The sequence below is a fragment of the Colletotrichum fructicola genome (assembly GCF_000319635.2).
Source record: "Colletotrichum fructicola Nara gc5 chromosome Unknown KSG_Nara_v1_contig05, whole genome shotgun sequence".
Taxonomy (NCBI): domain Eukaryota; kingdom Fungi; phylum Ascomycota; class Sordariomycetes; order Glomerellales; family Glomerellaceae; genus Colletotrichum; species Colletotrichum fructicola.
The window spans coordinates 4596318-4617039 of NW_027094055.1; the positions used below are offsets into that span (position 1 = coordinate 4596318).

The window sequence follows — 20722 nt, forward strand, 5'->3', positions numbered from 1 at the left end:
GACCTCTTGTGACTCAGTCCAGATCCAGAAGGTAGGTGTGCCAGGTTGCCAGCCTGCGTCAAGTGGCTGTGGTCCGTCACTGGTTCCCAGTGGTCACCTGCCCAGCTGACGCTGGACACTGGGCGCTGGACTCTGCCAATCTTGCCCCAGCACCCTGCACGCACCTGCACCAGTTGACTGGCTATGTGAAATCGGTGTCTTGCCCCGCTCCGATAATCCGATAAGGATAACGACGGGACTGATGGGTGCTGCTGAGGCAGTTCAGACCAGTAGGAAGCGTGGAAACCAAGGGGAAAGGGGCGGGGAGTATCTTCCATGCGGCTTAGTCATTCCAAGCCTTCTCTAACCTGGGCCGCGCACCCAGGTATCTTTCCTTGTCCAGCTGCCTGGAGAGGTACATGGAGGCAGCACAGGCAGGTACGCATCCCCGTCGCCTGAGCCACCCGCCTCTTCCTCCAGACCATTCACTCAGTGACCGCCCATTGCATTCCCCGTGTGTCTGACCGACACCCCCAAGGCGGCAACCACCTTTGCTTGCCTTACCTTGTCGTTCCATACCTTACCTTAGCACCTCGTCTGCCTTCGCAAACGACCCCTCGTTACCTGAACTCTCCTTTCTACACACTTCTTCTTCCGCATCTGTCATCATCACTTCACGCCCAAACATCTCGCCATCTATAACTTGCCTGTCGCCCGCACTCCACCAGCTGCAGACCACTGAGGAATCCACAACTACCCCATCGCCCGTTACCAACACCTTCAACATGCGATCCAAGTTCAAGGACGAGCACCCCTTCGAGAAGCGAAAGGCCGAGGCCGAGCGCATCCGTCAGAAGTATTCTGATCGTATTCCTGTAAGTTGCCTTCCCATCACTGCATCCTCGATTCTTGTTTGCAGTACGGGGCCATCGTCGTCGCCGCCTTCGTCAGCTTCGCGCGTTATCGCTGGTGCCCCACGTTCCCCGACCGTCACCGCCGATCTCCCATCATCCCGTCGTGCACTTTCAAGCTAACCACCATCCTCACCCAGGTTATCTGCGAGAAGGTCGAGAAGTCAGATATCGCCACCATCGACAAGAAGAAGTACCTCGTGCCCGCGGACCTCACCGTTGGACAGTTCGTCTACGTCATCCGCAAGCGCATCAAGCTCTCTCCGGAGAAGGCCATCTTCATCTTCGTTGATGAGGTCCTGCCCCCTACTGCCGCTCTCATGAGCAGCATCTACGAGGAGCACAAGGACGAGGATGGGTATGTGCTCTCCCCTGAGACAGCTGTGATTATTCTCAGCATGCTAATCTGTCTGCAGCTTCCTGTACATCACCTACTCGGGCGAGAACACCTTCGGCGGTTTCGAGACGGCGTGAGCTCCATAACTTCTGACAACATTACCTCAGAATGTTCACGGCGTTTCGGTCTGCTACGGTTCAGCACTTTAGGAATGGTTTTTCTCTCACGGATATCGGGTTCCCCCGCAAGTAGGGGCTTATGAAGAAACGCAGTCACGTTATCGCGCGGGGTCACAGGACGGGGTCAGGTGCGACCCTGGTCGACATCATTGAATCCCTTTTTGCGCGGCTTGGTATCACAACCAAGCGATGAAGGCTTGCGAGGACTTTTGACAAGGAAATGGGGCTTATGAATTTCAAGTGGTTTTCCTTAGATCGCATACTCATTTGCCTTCTGCCTATTCTCTCCCTATTCTCTCCCTACATTGACGGTGATTCCCCTATAAGCATTCGTATCGCACAACCTCATCACACACGTGCTGTCAAATCGGTCTTTCGGGCCGCTTTCTTGTCTACATGTCATCTGAAACTTGGGATATCTTGTAACGCGCAGTATTTAGACGCCTTGCAGCCGAAGGCGTGTAATCCGACTGAATGCTAGCAAAACGCATGAGCCTACCTGCAGCCCCTGATGGTCAAAGAGCTCGTCTGACCCATGCGGTGATTCACAGAAGCCCGCGAACCCGCCAGCAACTTCGGTCCCGGGATCCATGCATGATGATTCCAAGAAGTATCGGTCGCGGAGACGGACATGTGCAAAAACCCGGGTCTAGAAGAGACCAAAATTTGAGGCAAGTTGGGAGCGAATCGCAAGCTGACGTTTGTATTTATGCAGCCGATCTTTCGTCTCAACAATCGCCTCGTAAAAACTCCTAAAATGTAGCTAAGATACAACGGGTAAATGCATACGGACTCCAGACAGCCCAATAGACCCCAGTAAGAAAGAAGAAGAAGCAGAATCAGTGGCCAAGCATCTGCTGCATGGCGTTGAGACGATAGCTCTCGCTCTTCTCCATCAGCTCCTCGTGCCGACCCTTGGCGGCAACGGCACCCGCCTCCACGACGAAGATGACGTCCGCCTTGCGAACCGTGTGCAGCCTGTGGGCGATGGCGATGACGGTGATGCCGCGGGCCGCGCGCTCCAGACCCTCCTGCAGTGCCTTCTCGCTCTCGGCGTCGAGCGCGCTCGTGCTCTCGTCCAGGAGCAGCAGGCGGGGCTTCCGCACCAGCGCCCTCGCGATAGCGATGCGCTGCCGCTGGCCACCCGAGAGCTGGGAGCCGTTGGGGCCGCACTCGGTGTCGTAGCCCTGCGGGAGGGCGACGATGGTTTGGTGGATATTTGCGAGGCGACAGGCCTCGGTTATCTCGGCGTCGGAGGCGTCTTGGCCGGGGCGGGCGCCGAGGGAGACGTTGAACTTTACGGAGCCGTCGAATAGGGCGCTGTCTTGGGGAACGACGGCGATGTCGTCGCGGAAGGAGGTCGTGGTAAACTTTGAGATGTCCTGACCATCTATCTCAACCGTACCGCTTGAGGGAGTGTACATCCGTTGCACGATCGACATGACGGTTGATTTGCCTGAACCTGAGGGACCTACGAGGCCGCAGAACTGTCCTGGTTGGATCGTGAAGCTCATGTTGTCGAGGATCTGGACTTCGGGGCGGGCGGGATAGGAAAAGGATACGTTCTTGAAGGTGATGGACACGCCTCCCTTCCCCGGCGACGGGCGTGGCGAGGGGTTGGCAAGGGCTTCAACGTCCTTCTCCTTCCCCTTGGAATCTTCGGTCGTGCTTGACGGGTCGGTTTCCGACTTATCCAGATCGAGGAGGCTAAATATTCTCGAGGCGGCCATGCGAGCGCGTGTCACTTCGGGCGCAAGACTGAACATCTGTCCCCAGAGCTGTGCTCCCACGAGCATCGCGACGAGGATGATCAGAAACTGTGTTTGGGTCGCGCGGCCTTCGACAATCTGCTTTGAGCCCCACCAGTATGCAAACGCATAGATGATGTTGCCTGTGCTGTTTGCGATAGCGAGCCAGATGTTAGCGATGGCGCTGGCCGAGATGATCTCCCTCTTCGGGCCCTTGAGAGCACGCTTGTACTGGCCCAGCACCTCGTGTTCAAGCGACAGGGTGGCCACGGTCTTGATAGAGTTGACGGACTCGACGGTGATACCGACAGCCTGGGCGTACGCGCCAGCATGCTTCTCCTCGAACCGCGAGAGGACCCTGATTTGCATTATTCCTGAGCCGAGGAGAATGGGTAGGATCACGAGGCACACGATTGCAATTCGCCACGCGAGAATATGAGAGTAAATAATTGCGACCAGGAGGTTGACAACCACGGCAAATATCGTGCCCATGATGGATCCACTGAAGCCTCCGATGGCAGCCGCATCTTTCGTGATGACAGATAACAGTGTTGTAGGGTTGCGATTCTCAGATTGATGCCACTCGAGTTCCTGCTGGAAAAGGGATCGGAAGGAAAGCACCCGGATCCTGTAAAGCAGCTTCTCGGCGAGATATCCAAAGGCGGACCAGCTGGCCAGGTTGGCGAAGAGCTCCACGCAGGCGATCATGAAGAAGAGGCCGGCGTAGAAGGCGCCTTTGCTGGAAATGAAGCTGGGCGTGTTGCAGGGACTCGCTGAGCCGATGGCGTATCCAAAGACTGTTCCAGAACCACTGTACGTGCAGCCCACAATGAAGGCAGCAACAAGAGCGAGAACAAGCCAGAGGATATGGGGACGAACCATGGGTCCGACCTGCTTAACCACTTGCCAGGCTGACTTATTGCTGTCGAGTCCGCTAGCTTGGAGTTCCTCTGCCGCCGTCTTTTTGGGCTTCTCCTTGGTGCCATTTCCTTCGGCTTCTGTGATGGCTTTGGCGAGGTCTGTTGGGTCAACGCCGCCCTTCTCGATTTCAATGGTATTTCTGGAGTCAAGAGACTCAACAGCTGTGCTGGCACGAGATGGGGCTACGTCCTCTTCGGCTGTGTGAATGTTTTGGAGGTTGACTAGGTTGGCGTAGGCTCCGTTACGACTGATAAGATCGGCGTGGGTGCCTTGCTCAACGATATGTCCGGCATTCATGACGATGATGTTATCGGCATTCTTGATAGTAGAGAGGCGATGAGCGATGGAAATCAGGGTGCGACCTTTGGAGACGCTCTCTACGGCCTGTTGAATTCGATGTTCGCTGGCTGAATCCAAGGCTGCGGTCGCTTCATCGAGGATGAGAATCTTAGGATCGCGGATGAGAGCCCGTGCAAGAGCTACTCTCTGTCTCTGACCACCGCTAACCAACTTGCCGCCGGTCCCGACGGGTGTTCCAAAGCCATACCTCAGACGGTCGATGAAGGAAGTTGCGTCGGCAAGATCAGCGGCGTGCTGTACGAGCTTGGCGATCTCGACTACCTCGGAGCCATATTCCTGGGCTGCAACGTCGAGCTCGGCTCCTCCTTGCAGATCTTCCGCAAGCTGTTCAAGCTGAGGTCCGTGGAGGGTATCTTTGAGCCATTGGTGTTCCTCCTTTGGAGAGTTGACGAGGCCGAGAGCGATGTTTTCGAGAACGGATCGGTCGAGGAGTGATGGTTCTTGCTGGACTAGACTGATATAGCTGCGCACGTTTCTCACGTTCAAATTCTGAATGTCTCGACCATCCAGGAGAACAGTGCCTTCCTTGGGGTCGTACAATCTCGTGGTCAAGCCTGCGATGGTTGACTTGCCACTTCCCGAGAGGCCAACGATGGCGGTGTATTTGCCGCCAGGGCAGACAAGAGATACGTTCTTGAGCACATCTTGGTCAGGTCGGGAGGGATAGGCAAAAGTCACGCCGCTCAGTTCGACTGAGCCTTCAATAGTCGAAGGCAGTCTCTCGCCTTCCTCGGTGACAGAGTCAATGGCAGAACGGAATTCAATGTCCTTTCGGAGCTTGACAAATGCCGCGGAGGCCGATCCGAAAAGGGGCAAGAGGGGTGCGATGGTGCCGAGCATGATGCAAGCTGTAGACAGTCAGAATCTGAACAGAAAGAATCTTTCGGAACCACGCACCATCAACAATGAGAAACACGACAGTGTAGATGTCGCCCACCGATGTACCGTCACCTCTTCCAGCGACGGACTCGGAGATGGCCTTGCTTCCTTGCCAGTAGGCAAGGGCGTTGGCAGAGTAGGCCAGGAAGTACAAGAATCCAGCTTGAGTAGCGGCAGCAACAGCCTTCTTGATGCCCTCCTTCTGGGCAACAAGCATATGCGAAGAGAACTTGGCCTCCAGGCGGGGTCCAGCTCCGAAAGCCTGAACGACGGCAACATGGGACAGGGCCTCAGATGCAATGGACGAGGCCTTCGCAATACCATCCGACATAGTTCCTGTCCATTTCTGGACGAGCCCTCCGCAGATGATGGACATGAGCAGGAACGCCGGTATAAGGGAAACCAGCATTCCTGCGAGCTTCGCATATTTGATGAAGCCAATGACATAGGCGGTGATGAAGAACGAAATGGTGGCAATGAAGATTCCGACCTTCTCAGACGTTCCAGTCTGAATGGTTTGGATATCCGAGTTCAAACGCGATGAAACCTCGCCTGCTTGTCGATTCTCAAAGAAACCGGCCTCCTGCCTGAGCAAGCTCTGGAAGTATTTCTCCCGCAAGCGCTGTGCCAGTCTCTGGCTTAGCATGCTCCAGGCCGTGGTATAGCTGTATATCAAGACAAAGGCACCGATGCTGATGTACACGAGCTGCAAGACCTTGTCGTCGACAGCGTCCATGTACACGTCGGCATCTCCTATTCCACTGGTACACGTCGCACCGTTCATGTCGTCGATCAGTTGGCCGAATAGGATTCCCATCAAGGGGAAAGGCACGCCGGCAGCAGCGGCCGTGATGCCGCCCACGACGAATAGCGTAATGTCGATCCATGTTGGTTCGGCATAGAATAAGAGGTTGAAGAAGCTGAAGAAGGTCTCGAAACGCTAATCGAATGTAAGCTTATCGGTGGACGACGATCACACGTGAAGTTGACTTACGCTTGACCCCGCCTTCTCTGGGGCCTGCTCATGCAGTTGCAGTTGTTGCTCCTCAGTCACATTGGGTGCGTGGTTGACTGGCTGTTCGGCTGGTGCCGAAGTCGAATTTCGCTCAACAACCATGGTAATGGTAGTGCGGCATCCCACTTGACGACCAGGTCCATCGAGCAAGCGTCTTCATTTGGCTGGGACAGACATGAAGTAGCTTCACCAAAGCATCGGCGCGCGGCCGTTACAGCCACCGTCTCGGCGAACCGGCTCGACATTTGCATCATAGAGGCGTTCTTTTGTCATCAACATCCGCTTTAGAGTGGTCTTTCAGGCGGTTTAGGGTCGACGACAGCGTAACTTGCTCGCCGAGACCCCGCCACGGGGAGTTAAGAAACCCGTCGTCGCGGTAGAGCTGAAGTATCGACCATCGTGGCGCGTATTCGATGGAGTACTGCGTAAGAGGCATGGTGTGTGACAGTGGCCGTCTCTCTTCTTGCTCGTTTAGCGTGTCTCCAGAGCCGTGAGTGCAGTGACATTCGTTACAAGTGCAGCACGTGAAAAGTACCTGTGGGATCCCAGCGAGGGTGCACTGCTTGTGGGCGAGACATGCGGCAGGTAGGTGGCTACACTACGGATACAGTGCCCTGTAGTGTTGGAGAGTTGGGGAGTTGGAAGGCCCGGAGGATGTGGAGCGAGGGACGTGGAGCAGGCGACCAGAGTGGGGCCGATGCCGGAGTGTGGGTGCGGATCTGATAATTTGTCTTGGCAAAGCCCGGTGAATCCCTTCCGGATGAGGTAAGGCGTTCGCCGGTACGAGTACGGAGGCCCTGGCTCCTCTGCGGATCTTGCTACGAACCTGCCCTGTTCAGCCTTCATTTCTCTCTCACTGTGACATTTCCCTCTGCCTTCCCAAAAATTTTCACCGGTAGGGAAAATGGCGCATTTCGACTTGCTTGCTGCTGCCGCTGCCCGCCCACCCACCGTCACTCCCACCCACACACATTTCACACACCCACTCCAGTCTGATCCATCTCGAATTCGCAGAGGGAGACCATTGGGCGTACGTGTCGCAATACGGAGTAGTCCCGCGCGCCCCAGGACTCCTCCTGACGCACTAGTCCCAACGGCCGGTCAGGTCAGACGGCACCCAAGGAACCCGACATGCAATGAGAAACCAAACTCGAATTCCGACCTTGTTCCTCACGCCCACCTCACCTTACTTAGCATTCAACGAACGAACGCCGGGCGCCCATTGAAAACGAGGCGCAGCCCTGGAACGCGTACCTTTGACTTGTCCTCATTAGGTAACGGGTTGATCTTCCCAGCCAGTACGCGTTGAGCCTCGAGCCCTGGAGTCACCGAGTAAAACCGGTCTGTCCCGGCGCTGGGAGTGGCTTGCATGTCTCTGAACGGATCTGATAACTTTAACTCCTCCACCATCTGATAATCTCAAGGCAGGGCAAACCACAACCACACACACATCGCCCCTCCATGCTCCAACACGCCAAACCAGACTAAACCAAACCAAAACCCCTCCGGCGGGATGGCCACCACGTCTCCTGTCTCCTGTCTACGCATTTCAGAAACTATTCGGTCCATCACCCCTCTCGGCACCATTGCTACCCATATTAATGATTTTTCGGTACATCGCCAGTGTTGCACTAATAGATACTTAGGATCCCGTTCCCAAAGCCCAAAGTGACTGTCCAAACCCACCCAATCATGCCGTCATCTCCGCTGGTGCTCCCCCTCCTTCTTCGCTGTCCTGCCCGTCGGACGCCCCCTCGATCGCCATGGCCCAGCGGATCCAGATTGCCCTTCGCCCTGCCGTCTCGGCTGCAGCGTGCTTCCTCCGAGGAGCTCGTCCTCGGCTCAACCTGCCCTCCAGCCCGTCACCTTCTCCATGGAGGGGTGATTCTGGGTCCTCGTTGGGAGGACTTGGTGGGATTTTCTGGGCAACTTTAACCAGTCTCCGTCGTCGTGCCCCTCGCGCAAACCGACCAGGACTCCGTTCCGATCCAGGCCCGCTCGGCTTCCGGCGGACGCTATCTTTATGTTTGCTGCTTTCTAGTATGCACATGTTCCCGTCTGCAACTGCATCTTCGCTCTCTTCACTTGCCTCAACCTGTCTCCCCCATCGCGGCTTTTCCTTTGAGTCGTTCAATACTTGCTCTCGCCGCTCCTTCTCTTCGCTGTCCTCTCCTCCGCTCGACGTAGAATCTTCCTCCCAGTCAGACCCCGCAGCAAAAGACAAGATGGGTTCCCTTCCTACCGTCCCTCCCTTCAAGGTCTTCATCGCCGGCACTTCGTATGCTGGCATGTCCACGGCCCTCAACCTGCTCGACCTCAGCAAGGGCGAGTCCCCCCGCCTCGCTCACTCCCCGTACGAGCACCACGCCGACTTCAAGAACATCCCGCTCGACATCACCATTGCCGATGAGCGTGATGGTTTCTGTAAGAACAAAAACCCCGGCGCGGCCCCTCTTGTCTGACCACCAACTCACCCGTGACCTATTTTCTTAGTCCACTTGATCGGCTCGCCGCTTGCCTTCGCCGACTCTGCCTACGCCGCCAAGTCCTGGGTCAAGTTCCAAGATATCCCCTCTCTGCAGCGCCCCAACGTGCGCTTCGTCCAGGGCAGCGTCAGCAAGGTCGACCCGGCCACCAAGACCGCCACCGTCCTCGACCACGAGACGAAGCAGCCCCAGGACTTCTCTTACGACTTCTTCATCGGCGCCACTGGCCTGCGCCGCGCCTTCCCCGTGGTCCCCCAGTCCCTCACCCGCAAGCAGTTCCTGCTCGAGGCTGAGGAGCAGATCCACGCCGTCCGCAACGCTCCCGATGGCGTTATCGTCGTCGGCGGCGGTGCCGTCGGTATCGAGATGGCCGCCGAGTTGAAGCTCGTTGAGCCTAGCACCAAGGTGACCCTGGTGCACTCCCGCAACCAGCTTCTTTCCTCCGAGGGACTGTCCGACCTGTGCAAGGACAAGGCTCTTGAGCTGACCAAGGAGGCCGGCGTCGAGGTCCTCCTCAACACCCGCGTCAAGGAGACGCGCAAGATCGAGCCCACCGCCAACGGCCGCGCGCGCTACGAGGTTGAGTTCACCAACGGCGACAAGCTCATCGCCAGCGAGGTCGTCATGGCCATCTCCCGCCAGACCCCCTCCACGGACTTCGTTCCCGCCGCCGCCAAGGACGAGGAGGGCTACGTCCCCATCCACCCCAACCTGGTCTTCTCCTCCGACATCCCCAACGCCGAGGACCACATCGCCGTCGGCGACATTGCCAAGTGGCCCGGAATCAAGCGTTGCGGTACCGCCATGCACCACGGCCACGTCGCCGCCATCAACATCCACCAGCTGATGCTGGTCAAGCTCACGAACAAGGAGCACAAGCCCAAGTTCTACGAGCTCGGCTTCGTCGAGCCCATGATCGGTCTCGCTGTCGGCAAGAAGGCTGTTGCCAGCAGCTCTGAGGGCACCACGTGGGGCGAGGACGTCATGCACTCCTACTTCCGTGACGACCTCGGCTTCACCAGTAAGTTCTCCTAGACACCCCTGTCTACTTGATCGCAACGGTACTAACCCTGGTTCTTTTAGTCTGCTGGAACCACATGAAGCTTGGCAAGGCCGACAACTGAATCTGCTCTTTGCTTTGAAAAATTCTCTGGGTATTTGTTGCTTTTTTTGGGGGTTACAACGGTGTTCATGGGCGCAATGATGATGACGCAACGTCCATCCGGTAGTTTAGAATAAATTGCCTACCGCTAGACATAAATACAATGATGTTTTATGAACTTCAACCAATTTTCTCTCATGTGTTGGGTGTGTGATCCGCATTAGACTAGGCTACGAATCATGTTCCTGCATATCAAGAAAAAAAGACACTGTGCTTATCAGATCTTTACTCAAATTATGGAAATAAATTCTACAGCAGAGGTATTCCTGAAAGCTGCTGGCACCTTTTTTACGTACAAACACCCCACTCTACGTCGCGCGTACCTAGATCCACACACACTGCTCACTGCTCACTCTCCACTCGGGAGCAACGCTGGTGGACGGGACAAATTCACAACTTGGGAACGAGACCCAGGCGCATGCCGCCGACGACCTTTTCGTTCTCGCCGAGCGGGCACAGCTGGAAGAAGCGCTCGCGCGAGCAGCGGACGAAGGCGCTGCGCTTGTGGGGGAGGTCGACGAACTTGTCGAGGCCGAAGCCGTGCATGAAGTCGTACATGAGGACGGTGTCGTTGGTCTTCTTGGGCTCGCCGACGACCCAGGTGGTGCGCGGGTCGTCGAGGTAGAGGAAGTGCATGAGGGAGGACCACCACGCGCTCACGCGGTGGGGGCCGCGGAAGCGCACGTCGCCGACGAGCGAGTGGCGCCCGCGGTCCCAGTCCTGCGCGTCGTAGTAGCCGCCCAGCTTGTCCTCCTTGGCCCAGTAGACTTCAAAGTAGGCGAAGAAGGTGTCCTCCCACGCCGCGAGGATGGCGAACTGGTGAGGGTCCTCGTCGATCTTGCGCAGGTACTCGCGGTGCTGGTCGAGCGTGCCGGTCTCGTTCCAGCCCTGGGAGACGCGAGGGTCGTTCTGCCACTCGTGGAAGAGGCGCAGGTGCTCCTCGTTGTGGTAGTCCAGAGCGACCATGGAGAAGGTCTCGCGCAGGTGCGGGATCCAGCGGCTATAAACGGTCGAGCCCGGCGCGGGCTTGGCCGGGCGGATGGGGTGCCAGGCCTGCTGGTAGAGGTTGGGGTTGGCCGGGTCCGAGGCCGGGACGGCGGTCATGGTGTGCTGGAGGGGAGTAAGAGGGTAGGAGGACAGAGGGCGCTCGAGGCTGGCGGGAGACTCGGCGGGCAGCCAGACGGGACGGGGGCCGAAAGGGGAGCCGGCGCCCTGCCAGAAGGCGCTGCGGAGGAGGACAACGGTGGCCTGCTCTTCCGTGGCGGCGGGCTTCTGGGAGTCGTTCTGGACGGGGTGCTCGATGGCCAGGAGGACATCGCGGAGCTGCTGGCCGAGGACGGCCGCGCCGGCACCGCGGAGCTCAAGACGCTGGAGCTCGTCGGCCGGGCGCAGGACCCAGAGGACGTAGACGAGGAGCCATGCCTGGGCGAGGGTGGGCGCGGTCTTGCCGTCCCAGGAGAAGACGGTGCTCGGGGAGCGGCGGGAACGAGCCCAGGCGCTGTTGTTTGAGTCGGCGGGGAGCTCGCTGGACTTGAGGTCTGCGGGCTCGGTGAAGTAGAGGTTCTCGCTGTGCAGGCGCTCGGGGACGGGGATCTGCTTGGAGGTTCCGGCGTTGGAGGCGTGGGGTGCCAGGCGGTAGAAGTGAAGGCCGCCCTCGGCGGTCTTGCCGGCGAAGGTATCGTGGTTGAAGGCGCGCTGGACGGCGTACTCGGCGTGGTACGGGTGAGGCAGCTTGATGATGCTCTCGTTGGAGGAGGCGAGGGCGGAGAGGGAGACGGGTGCCGACATGGCTGCGGTGTTGCTCGTGACGAAGCTCTAAGTGTGTCTCTCGAAAAGTCCAATTGAGTAGAATGTATGCGACGGGAGGAACTGGGGGTATGGGATGTCCTCGAGTTTGACGCAATTGGTATCACAGCTTGAAGCTCTTCTGGGGAATATGGGAGACAACGGAAGATTGGAAGAGAAGGTGAGCTTGGAGCTTCGGAGCTTCACGCGTAGGCTATGTCACCACCGCCTACTCTTTTGGAATCAGTAAGGGTAAAAAAGATGCCGAGTTACAGCCATTGAACACCCTGACAACGCAGATACCCCTGGTCACCCTCTCTGTCTCGTCGGAATCCCGCCGCTCGTGGGTGGCTGTATGGCGTGCCATGCCATGCCATGGCTCAGATTTTTTTTTCTTCAATAGGCTGCAGGCCGCAGGCGACACAGCATTCGAGCAAGCAACCGGGCCGCCTTGCAGCTTCCAGGGCCGGCCCATGACATCGTTCCAGCACACCGTTCAATCAGCTTGGTCCAGTCCGGGGGTGGTGGTCAGAGACAGACTGGGAGAGAGGTCGACGGCGGGGTACGCTTGGCCTTGGCTCCATTGGAAGCTCCCAAGGGGGGTACATCTAGATGGATACAAGTGAATACCGGAGGAGGCGAGTTAGGGGAACGAGTCGCTGATGGGACATGTGGACATGGGAGGGATCCCTCGTGTGAATTTGACGGCTCCATGGCGTGCACTCGCAGCGGCCAAGACCTCGGGTCGAGGACGATGGGAAACGGGGCGCAACGAAAATGCTCCGAGTGAACGAACTTTCTTCCACCCTGTTCCCAGCCCAGCTTCGGAGCAAGGTGGAAGAAAGGTTGAGCAGAGTTCGGCGTTAAGAGAGGGACAGGACAGGGTGTGGGTGTGTGGCTCATGTTCATCCCTCGTCGACATTTCGATCCAATGTCGATGCCGCCAGTTGCGTGCGAGGCGGTTCTTGTTCCAGGGAAGGTGGCTGCACTGGCTGACCCTTAGCGGATCTGATAACTTTATTAGAACCCGGTCCAGCGATGGCTCCGGCGTCGGAGGCGCCTTTCGATCCACACAGAAACGGCCACCAGCCGGATCAGATAAGATCAAATTTTTTCTCAAAGGTGGGACAGCGGGAAGACAAACTCCACTAAGCTCCGATGTTCCGGTACGTACCCCAACCCGAACCTGCCCGCGGTCCCTGCACTTCTTCTTCAAGGAAGGAGAGGGGGGGCGTGTGCATTTGTGGGTTTGTGGGGTCAGATTCGGACGAGGTGGCCTGTTTTGGCGGTACGCAGAGGAACATCTTCAGAGCATCGCAGATCACAGGGTGTGCGCGACTCTTGTTCGTCCCTCCCCTTCACATCATCTCCACCACACCACTCCAGTGTCGCCCATCGCAGGTGGGACGAACGGGGGCCCTTTTGTCTGGCACAGCGGCGCAGCAGGTGCTGCTCCTCAGACATGTGGCTTCCTGTGTGTCTCTGTTGCCGAAGCGACAAGCTTTCAGGATTCGTCCGTCACCTTCTGAGGAGAAGACGCCGTGTCTCTTGAGACGATCTCAGTGTCTCCTCGATCGGCTCTCTCCCCGCCTGCCAAGTCTCATCTGCCGCCCGCTGTGCTCAACGGGCGTCCGGCATTCGCTATCTGCTGTGCCTCTGGAATCAACCTTAAACTCGGAGACTCCCGTACTCGGGACGCGGAGGCGCCTTTGGAGATGCCGGTACGGCACCGGTAGAATCATCAAGTCTGCCCTTTCCCACCCCCAGCGCAATGCTTTCCAATGTTGACTCAAGCTCCACGGTTGTCATCCACTTTGGACAGGCACAAGACCTGGGCCCCGCCGAGATTGATAAACTTGGAAACCGTGACTCAGGATCTGCCGTGCCTGCCATTGAGTGCATATTTCTGTCTCTCGGTCAGGGCGATGGGGCTGCTGAAAGTGAGCCTGGATGCCTGCAGATCGATGATGCCTTCTCGGACGGCGTTCTCGGCAAGGAGACTGCGGACCGGACATTGATTTCTAAGACGGCTCTCAGCTCGGTATCGGTCTTGCACCAGTGGATGCCGTACCAACAAAGTGGTTGGATCGGTCTTAGTGTCTCCTTCTAGATTCCTCGACTGGAAGAGAACCAGCATGGCTTTCTGTGATGTCGGATTGCGTACAGGTCTCGCGATCTGGAGGATCATCGCGAAAGGTTTGTGGTGAATGGTCTCAAACAATGTAAGAATCATGCACCTCAAAAAGGTAATTTCGGAACCCAGTGAAGACTATGAGAAGTCGTCAGAGTTGAATTCTTTCAACACGTAGATTGTACATCGGACTTGAATATCTTAATCGGCTCTTTGGAAGACATGGCATGAAAAGACCCTGCTCATGAGCGCTGCATGACCACCCAAACAGCATCCAGCGTCTCGGTCCCCTCGCCCTTCTGCTTCAACTCATCCGCCGCCTCCTTAATCCTACCCACGTAACCAAGCAACTCCTCTTCCGCTTCCTGCCCCAACTTCTCCCCCAAAACCTCCTCGGTCCAGCTGGGATCCACCACAGCCCCGACTTCCCACCGCCCATCCAACAGTCCCGGCGTATCAACCGAGCCCTTCTCCTGCAGCTTCCAGCCGGCCTGCTCGGCCAGTCGGATGAGTTCCTCCGGTGCGAGCGCGCCGCGGACGTTGGATTGGTCGAGGGTAAACCCGCGATCGGCTCGCAGCGTGTGGAATCTGCGCTGGGCTTCGACCGCAAGCTCATGGGGAATTTGGGATGGTTTGGACGCCTTGAGGGAGTATTCTGCGAAACACAGCTTCTGCACCTGGCCCGACGAGTGAAGCGCCGTGAATAGTGACGAGACTGCTTCTTGGGAGGGAAAGTACCATAAGGAATGGCACAGCGTCGCCACGTCGAATCGGTCTTCTGAGTGGGAAGACAGATACGACGGAGCGTCCGCTTGGTGAAATGTGATTCTCGAGCCATACTCCGACGAGGAGATGTACGCTTGTGCCTGCGCGAGCGTGTACGGGCTTCCGTAGTCGCCCGGGGCCGGGTCGAGCGCCGTCACATGGCCGGCCGCCGCAGACCCCGCTTCTCCGTCGGACCCGGACACCGTATGTGCCAGGACGAGGGCGGAGTCGCCCTGGCCGCACCCGATGTCAAGGACGCGGGAGGACGGGGCGATGGACCAGACAGATGCCAGGCGGAGCCGGTGGGTTAGTTGGGGGACGATGACCGAGTGGAGGTGTTTTGGGTCGTGGGGATACGCTTTCGCGAGAGCGGTAATTGTTGGTTGAGACATCTTTGAAACCTCTGCGGTGGCCTTTGGAGATTTATTGATTCAATTGCGATGTGGTTGAGACGGGACTTGTATTGAATTTTGAGGCTGAATGTATGGTGATTTTATACACATGTTGGAAATGTCATCAAGCAAATTCTCTCACTGGATCGTCAAACAAGAAGGCCTCGTTGAAAGCTTACTTGCCGTAAGGCCGTCTCATGAGTCACCCGCTTACACAGTTTCAACCCGAGTCTCAAATCAACAGGAAATGATTTCCTCTCCAAAAAGACAGGATGTTACAAAACGAACCAATTATGATAGTTCGTGCATTGCACCAGTGCTGACACTTTGTCGCACTTGCGCGCGAAAAACACATTGAGCTGCCGTGTTGGGACCAAAGAGTCATGGCGATTTTGGCCTCACTGCAGATTTGGCCTCACTGGGGCCCTCATGGCGGGCGCATCCCCGTCAGCCGCTCTTCTCCCGCTGTTCTTCCGCAATTCCACTGCCAAGACTTGGGGAAGATAAGGAAACAAGCCAAAGTAAGTGTAAGAATAAGTTTTAGTAAATAACATGGATTGACCCGATTGCGACACGCACGATAGAGTTTCGAAAGACACAAACACCAAACTTCCGTGCAGTAAATGCTATGTAAGCTTCAGTTCCGCTTATATCAAAACTCTGTTCAACGTCATGTAAAAAAACTGTAAAAATCTGGCTACGGGCATTCTATCCATCTCTTTGGCCCTAAACACGAACAAAAAAAAGCACTTTTGTATGGTATCGCTCTATACACAATCTTTATCCCATCTCTAGGTAGTATTACAAATTACAACTTGGCGGAGACCTTGTTCTTCTTGAGAAGCTCGTCGCCGACCTTAGCCATCTCGAACTTGCGGACCTTGCCACTGCCCGTCAGAGGCACGTTGGAAGGGACGCCATCCTCGCCGAGCCAGAAAATGTGCGCGGGGCTCTTGTGGCCACCAAGGCGCTGGCGAACCCAGTCCTTGAGCTCCTGGAACGTCGGCTTCTCGCTGTTCTCGGCGCGCTGGACGAACGCGCCGACAACCTCGCCGTAGTGCTCATCCTTGAGGCCGACGACAATGGCTTGGGAGATCGAGGGGTGGGCCATGAGACGCTCCTCGATCTCGAGAGGGTAGATGTTCTCACCACCTAACTTCTGTTAGCAAAAAGGAACAGCGCAATCGGCCCGAGTGACGAATGTTCTACTTACCTCGGATGATAATATCCTTGAAACGGCCAGTGATGGAGCAGTATCCGGCGTCATCGAAGACAGCCTCGTCACCAGTGTGCAGCCACAGGACACCGGCGGAGTCTCGGACCATAACCTCATTGGTCTTCTCCGAGTTGTTCCAATATCCAGCCTGAAGCTGGTAACCAGCCATGCACAACTCACCACGCTCACCCATGGGCACAATGTTGCCGTCTCTGTCAACGATCTTGGCCGAAGCGTGGGGCATCAGCGTACCAACAGTCGTAAGTCTCTTGCCAAGCGCATCGTCGGTGAAGGCGTTAAAGCAAGTAGGGGATGCCTCGGTCAAACCGTAACTACTGGTGAACTCCTTCATACCAAGACGGTTGACCATCAACTCCATCAGGTAACGGGGCACGGGGGCGCCGGCCACAATACCGGTGCGAATCTTGGAGGACTTGAAGTCGTCAGGGGCAGCCTGGAACAGGGAATCGAACATGGCAGGCACGCCGTGAAGTGCTGTACAGTCCTCCTCGAGAATGGCCTTGAGAGTCGCCTTGGTGTCAAAAACCTCGGCCGGGTACACGATCTTGGCACCGTGGGTGATGACGGACAGGAGACCGAGGACGAGACCGAAGCAGTGGAAGAGAGGAGGAGGGCAGCAGAGGCAGTCGTCGGGGGTAAGCCTCATGCGGTCACCGATGAATCGGGCATTGTTGACGACATTGCTAATTTCAACGTCAGCACTGTTGACCTTGTTTACACCAGAAGACTTACTGGTGGGTGAGCATAGCAGCCTTAGGACGACCGGTGGTTCCGCTGGTGAATTGAAGGTTGCAAACTTGGTGAGGAACAACCTTGCTCATGGCCAGGTGCAGTTCTCTCGGGCTCTGGCGCGAGCTTGACTTGATGAGCTCGTCGTATGTCTCGTAACCGCTGGTGTCACCTCGGATCATGATGACCTTTGGGCCGTTGACCTCGTTCGCCAATTGCTCCAAGAACCTCCGGTTGTCGAGTCTGCCGATCTGCTTGGTGGTGAACAGGATCTTACATTCTAGGAAACTGTGAGCTTGTAACTCCTACTGCGCCAGTCGGTCCTACCTGAGAACTGGACAGCGTACATGGCCTCGCTGGGCGTGTATGTGTTGTTCAGAATGACAAGAATAGCGCCTACTCTTGCGACGGCAAAGAAGATGGCGGCGTACTGCTCGCAGTTGCCAGCCATGACACCAACTCTGTCTCCGGCCTTGATGCCCATCTCCAGCAGAGCCTGCGCGAGCAGTAAGCTCTGCTGGTTGAGTTCATTGTAGGTCCATCGTGCGCCGGTCCAGGGAATCACCAAGCACTCCTTGGTGCCGTGTTGGTAGGTCTGAAGCTCCAAGAGTTCACCGAGACTGAGGTCGACCAGAGGTGGATCGCGAGGGCCGTGAAGGATGGACAGCCTCTGCGTGGGCGCAAAGGGCTCCGAGACGGGCGTGGTTGATGGTTCAGTGGCCATTGTGTTGACGGGCGAGCGATGGAGACTTGTTTGAATATTCTACTGGAGCGAGATGCGTCGTTGGTCGTCGTCGCCGTCAAGATTGTCAATGGCAAGTGGGAGAAACTCCGCGATCTTCCTACAACGCTGCCGCCTTGTCGGGTTCGCGTGGCAGAAATAACTGGCCTGGAGCGAGAACCCATGTACTGGGTCCTGCATCTGCGTCACCGCACCGGAGAACGGCTTTCGGGGATCGTCTGGGTCCAGCCAGAAGCGAGCAAGGTCGCCTCCACTCCACCGAATTGGACCGGCCAAGCTTTCGCTCTGCTGGCCCTGCGGTCTCCGACTCCGAGCTTCCAAAGACAAGCGCCACGCCGCTGGACGTTGCGAAGTCGCGCGCCTCTGGCTTCTAGGGTACCCTCCCTTTGGCCAATGCATGCAGTAAGCCCGGCCTATACCGAACTGGCAACTGTTTCGCTTCAGGGAGGCCTCGATTCCATTGTTGAAGGTGTGGATGAGGGGCTTTTGCGACCGATTTAGAGCCACTCGCGTCATCCAAGCAGGCCTTGAACTGGCGACTTGGACTCAAAGTCAGTCACATACTTCGGCTAAGGGAGGTCGCGTCGAGCAAATGGGCCACGAGCCTTCCAGGGCATCGTGTCAGTTGATGCCAATGGCAGTCTGCAGCAGCGCCAATGCCCACACCTTCACCCATGATGCTGGAGTGTCAGAGTGGGATGCGATGGATCGGGCGAGGGTGTGGTGTGTAAGAACTGGTCGCCCATGGTCCATGACATGTGCGACGCGGGAATTGGTGAATGGCGTTTGCAGTTCTTTTTCCGCCCCCTGCCGCCGTCCCCTGTTTTGGAGAGACTTGCTGCTACCTGATGGCGACCAGCCAATGAGACACGATCTGACCCCACATGCTAGCGCATGGACCCCACCATGACCGTGTGGCTCCTCGGATAGGTTCGGGACTTGATCTAATCAATCAAATCTTGGATCAGATAAGATTACGGAAGGAACATTTCGCTTTTCCCTGTGCAAAATTTTTTCTTCACCCGAGGCATCGCATCGCATCCCTTCCCACGCCCCTCTTCATCCCTCCTTCCGCTTTATTTCTTCAACGTAACCTCAACTCCCTCCGACATGCCTCCGCTCCCACCCTCCGAAGTCGCTTGCTCACCTCTCAACCTATAGACCTTCCTAAAACCCCAAGCCAGTCCACGGATCGTCGTCGATTCTGCCGCTTCCCAAGGCGCCAGGTTGCATTGTCTGCCATCTGCCCACTTCGTCGCCCACTCTGGAAGACGGACTGTCCCCTAAGGCTGCTGCCACAATGGTGGCTCAAGTGGCTTCTTCCTCCTCAACACGCCATAAAAGTCCACACTCCCTCCCACACTCCGGTTTTAGTGCGCTGTTAGACTCGTCACCGCGACACGTCGTTTCAGTCGGCGGGGCACCCTGATCTTCATGCGAACAAGGGTTTGGCTTGGCTGCCATTTAATATACAAAGCCAAGACATGCAGGTCCTCAGAAGAATCTAGGCACAGAACCTTTTCTCTTCTCAGCCTGGCTCGCAGATTCGCACCACACCCGGCAACACACCAAAGTTCAAACAATCTGGACGGGGAGTACGTGACACAGGAGTCTTGGTATTGCCCTACAGACTACGAAGTACGATACCGGTACGGATACAGTACGCAGACAGAGATCGCCCTGCCATCAGCAGCCACCCCCAAATCGTCGCCAAGCCAAGTCCAGCCACTCTCACTTCAAGGGCGGGTATCCTTGAGATCGCCACTCCTTGAATGACATTCCCTTGGCGTTTGATGGCATCTTGACCATCAAAGGAATTTCGACGTCCTTCTCCTTGCCCACCAACGCCGCTCGGTGGACGACCTTATCGTCCAGCGTCTCAAAACCTAATCGCTGATAAAGCGGGTAACCGACCAGTGACGATTCAAGGTAAACGGGAAGCCCCGCCAACTCGGCCATATCGAGGCCCCATTTTGTCAGGAGCGCGCCAACACCTCTTCTCTGGTGCTCTGGCCTAACAGCAATAACATGGCAGTCTGCATCGCGAGTGAAAAACGTACGGCATCAGCAAACTGACAGCATGGGGGCGCAAAGGCTCTCTCTCGGTGAAAGCAGCTGAACGGACTAGCGAGGGCAGGGGAAGGATGAAAACAACAGTCACGGGTTCCACTCACAAACGTGCGGCCGGCCACCCCAGAGCTTCGCCTTCACATCACAGATGGGGGTGATCAACTCTTCAGCTCTCGCTCTCTCCTCGCCCTTAAGCCAAGTAATGCCAGGGAACTTGTATTCATCGTAGGTACGCTCCTTGAGGAACACATCCCACAGGGCCATACCGACGATCTCGCCGGTCTCCGAGTCGACGCACTTGAGCGTGTACTGCGTAGGGCTCTTGTGCCAATAATCGACCGTGTTCTTGGTGTGCTCTGCGCGGAAGTCCTCGCCCTCCGTGCCCCCCGGGAACAGGAGACTGAGGATGGCGTCCCCCTTGAACGCTGCAAAGTATGCATCGTATACCTTGGGGAGGTCGGGGATTAAAGCGGGTAGGACGGTAAGACCCATTGCGTCTGTAGGAATGAGCCGAGATGTACTGTGGTAGGGCGTGATCACTGGCTGTGGCGTTGTAACTTGTGCGTGTGTCTTGCGTCGGTCTGTTTTTCCGCAGCAGGCAGAGACGGGAGCAGGGCAGGGCAAGGCGCAAGTGAGGCAAGGTAAACTCAGAATGTGAGCTGAGATCCGATGAACTGGAGTGGAGGGTCGCTTCGATCCGACGAGAACAGCTCGTGTTGTGCGTCTGATAGCCAGTTGATAGCGTAAAAGGGCAGAGGCGGTATTTTCGGAACCAGCAGCAAGGCAAGACGAAGCGGCATCCCACTTTCTGTTTTCCGTCGACCATACAGCGGTTTCTGGATATTTAGGCTGGCGCCGCGCTTGAAGACTTTTCCTTACAAACTGGAGCAGGAC

The 20722-nt window shown here is 56.7% G+C and overlaps 8 protein-coding genes across 8 annotated transcripts; 3 read left to right on the forward strand and 5 right to left on the reverse strand.

Moving 5' to 3' along the window:
* Positions 1-764: 764 nt before the first annotated feature.
* On the forward strand, positions 765-1364 carry ATG8 (Autophagy-related protein 8; the record flags this gene model as incomplete). Its single annotated transcript, XM_032019485.1, has 3 exons — positions 765-854; positions 1031-1248; positions 1307-1364. The coding sequence occupies 3 exons, from the start codon at positions 765-767 to the stop codon at positions 1362-1364; spliced, it is 366 nt and encodes a 121-aa protein (XP_031883447.1).
* An 881-nt stretch (positions 1365-2245) lies between these two features.
* CGGC5_v010023 (ABC transporter 1) lies at positions 2246-6431 on the reverse strand (the record flags this gene model as incomplete). Its single annotated transcript, XM_032019486.1, has 3 exons — positions 2246-5283; positions 5333-6254; positions 6309-6431. The coding sequence occupies 3 exons, from the start codon at positions 6429-6431 to the stop codon at positions 2246-2248; spliced, it is 4083 nt and encodes a 1360-aa protein (XP_031883448.1).
* Positions 6432-8554: 2123 nt separating this feature from the next.
* Positions 8555-9939, forward strand: OXR1-1 (Oxidoreductase OXR1; the record flags this gene model as incomplete). The annotated part of the gene is made up of 3 exons (XM_032019487.1): positions 8555-8753; positions 8823-9836; positions 9899-9939. The coding sequence occupies 3 exons, from the start codon at positions 8555-8557 to the stop codon at positions 9937-9939; spliced, it is 1254 nt and encodes a 417-aa protein (XP_031883445.1).
* Positions 9940-10367: 428 nt separating this feature from the next.
* Positions 10368-11765, reverse strand: SAT14 (putative O-acetyltransferase SAT14; the record flags this gene model as incomplete). Its single annotated transcript, XM_032019488.1, has 1 exon — positions 10368-11765. One exon carries the CDS (start codon positions 11763-11765, stop codon positions 10368-10370), a length of 1398 nt encoding a protein of 465 aa, XP_031883446.1.
* A 1768-nt stretch (positions 11766-13533) lies between these two features.
* On the forward strand, positions 13534-13872 carry CGGC5_v010026 (uncharacterized protein; the record flags this gene model as incomplete). Its single annotated transcript, XM_032019489.1, has 1 exon — positions 13534-13872. One exon carries the CDS (start codon positions 13534-13536, stop codon positions 13870-13872), a length of 339 nt encoding a protein of 112 aa, XP_031883404.1.
* A 263-nt stretch (positions 13873-14135) lies between these two features.
* ustM-2 (Methyltransferase ustM) lies at positions 14136-15050 on the reverse strand (the record flags this gene model as incomplete). Its single annotated transcript, XM_032019490.1, has 1 exon — positions 14136-15050. One exon carries the CDS (start codon positions 15048-15050, stop codon positions 14136-14138), a length of 915 nt encoding a protein of 304 aa, XP_031883405.1.
* An 808-nt stretch (positions 15051-15858) lies between these two features.
* Positions 15859-17740, reverse strand: sidI-2 (Acyl-CoA ligase sidI; the record flags this gene model as incomplete). Its single annotated transcript, XM_032019492.1, has 4 exons — positions 15859-16202; positions 16264-16970; positions 17020-17296; positions 17344-17740. The coding sequence occupies 4 exons, from the start codon at positions 17738-17740 to the stop codon at positions 15859-15861; spliced, it is 1725 nt and encodes a 574-aa protein (XP_031883331.1).
* Positions 17741-19489: 1749 nt separating this feature from the next.
* SID5-2 (putative acyltransferase SID5) lies at positions 19490-20320 on the reverse strand (the record flags this gene model as incomplete). The annotated part of the gene is made up of 2 exons (XM_032019493.1): positions 19490-19794; positions 19933-20320. The coding sequence occupies 2 exons, from the start codon at positions 20318-20320 to the stop codon at positions 19490-19492; spliced, it is 693 nt and encodes a 230-aa protein (XP_031883330.1).
* Positions 20321-20722: the final 402 nt, after the last annotated feature.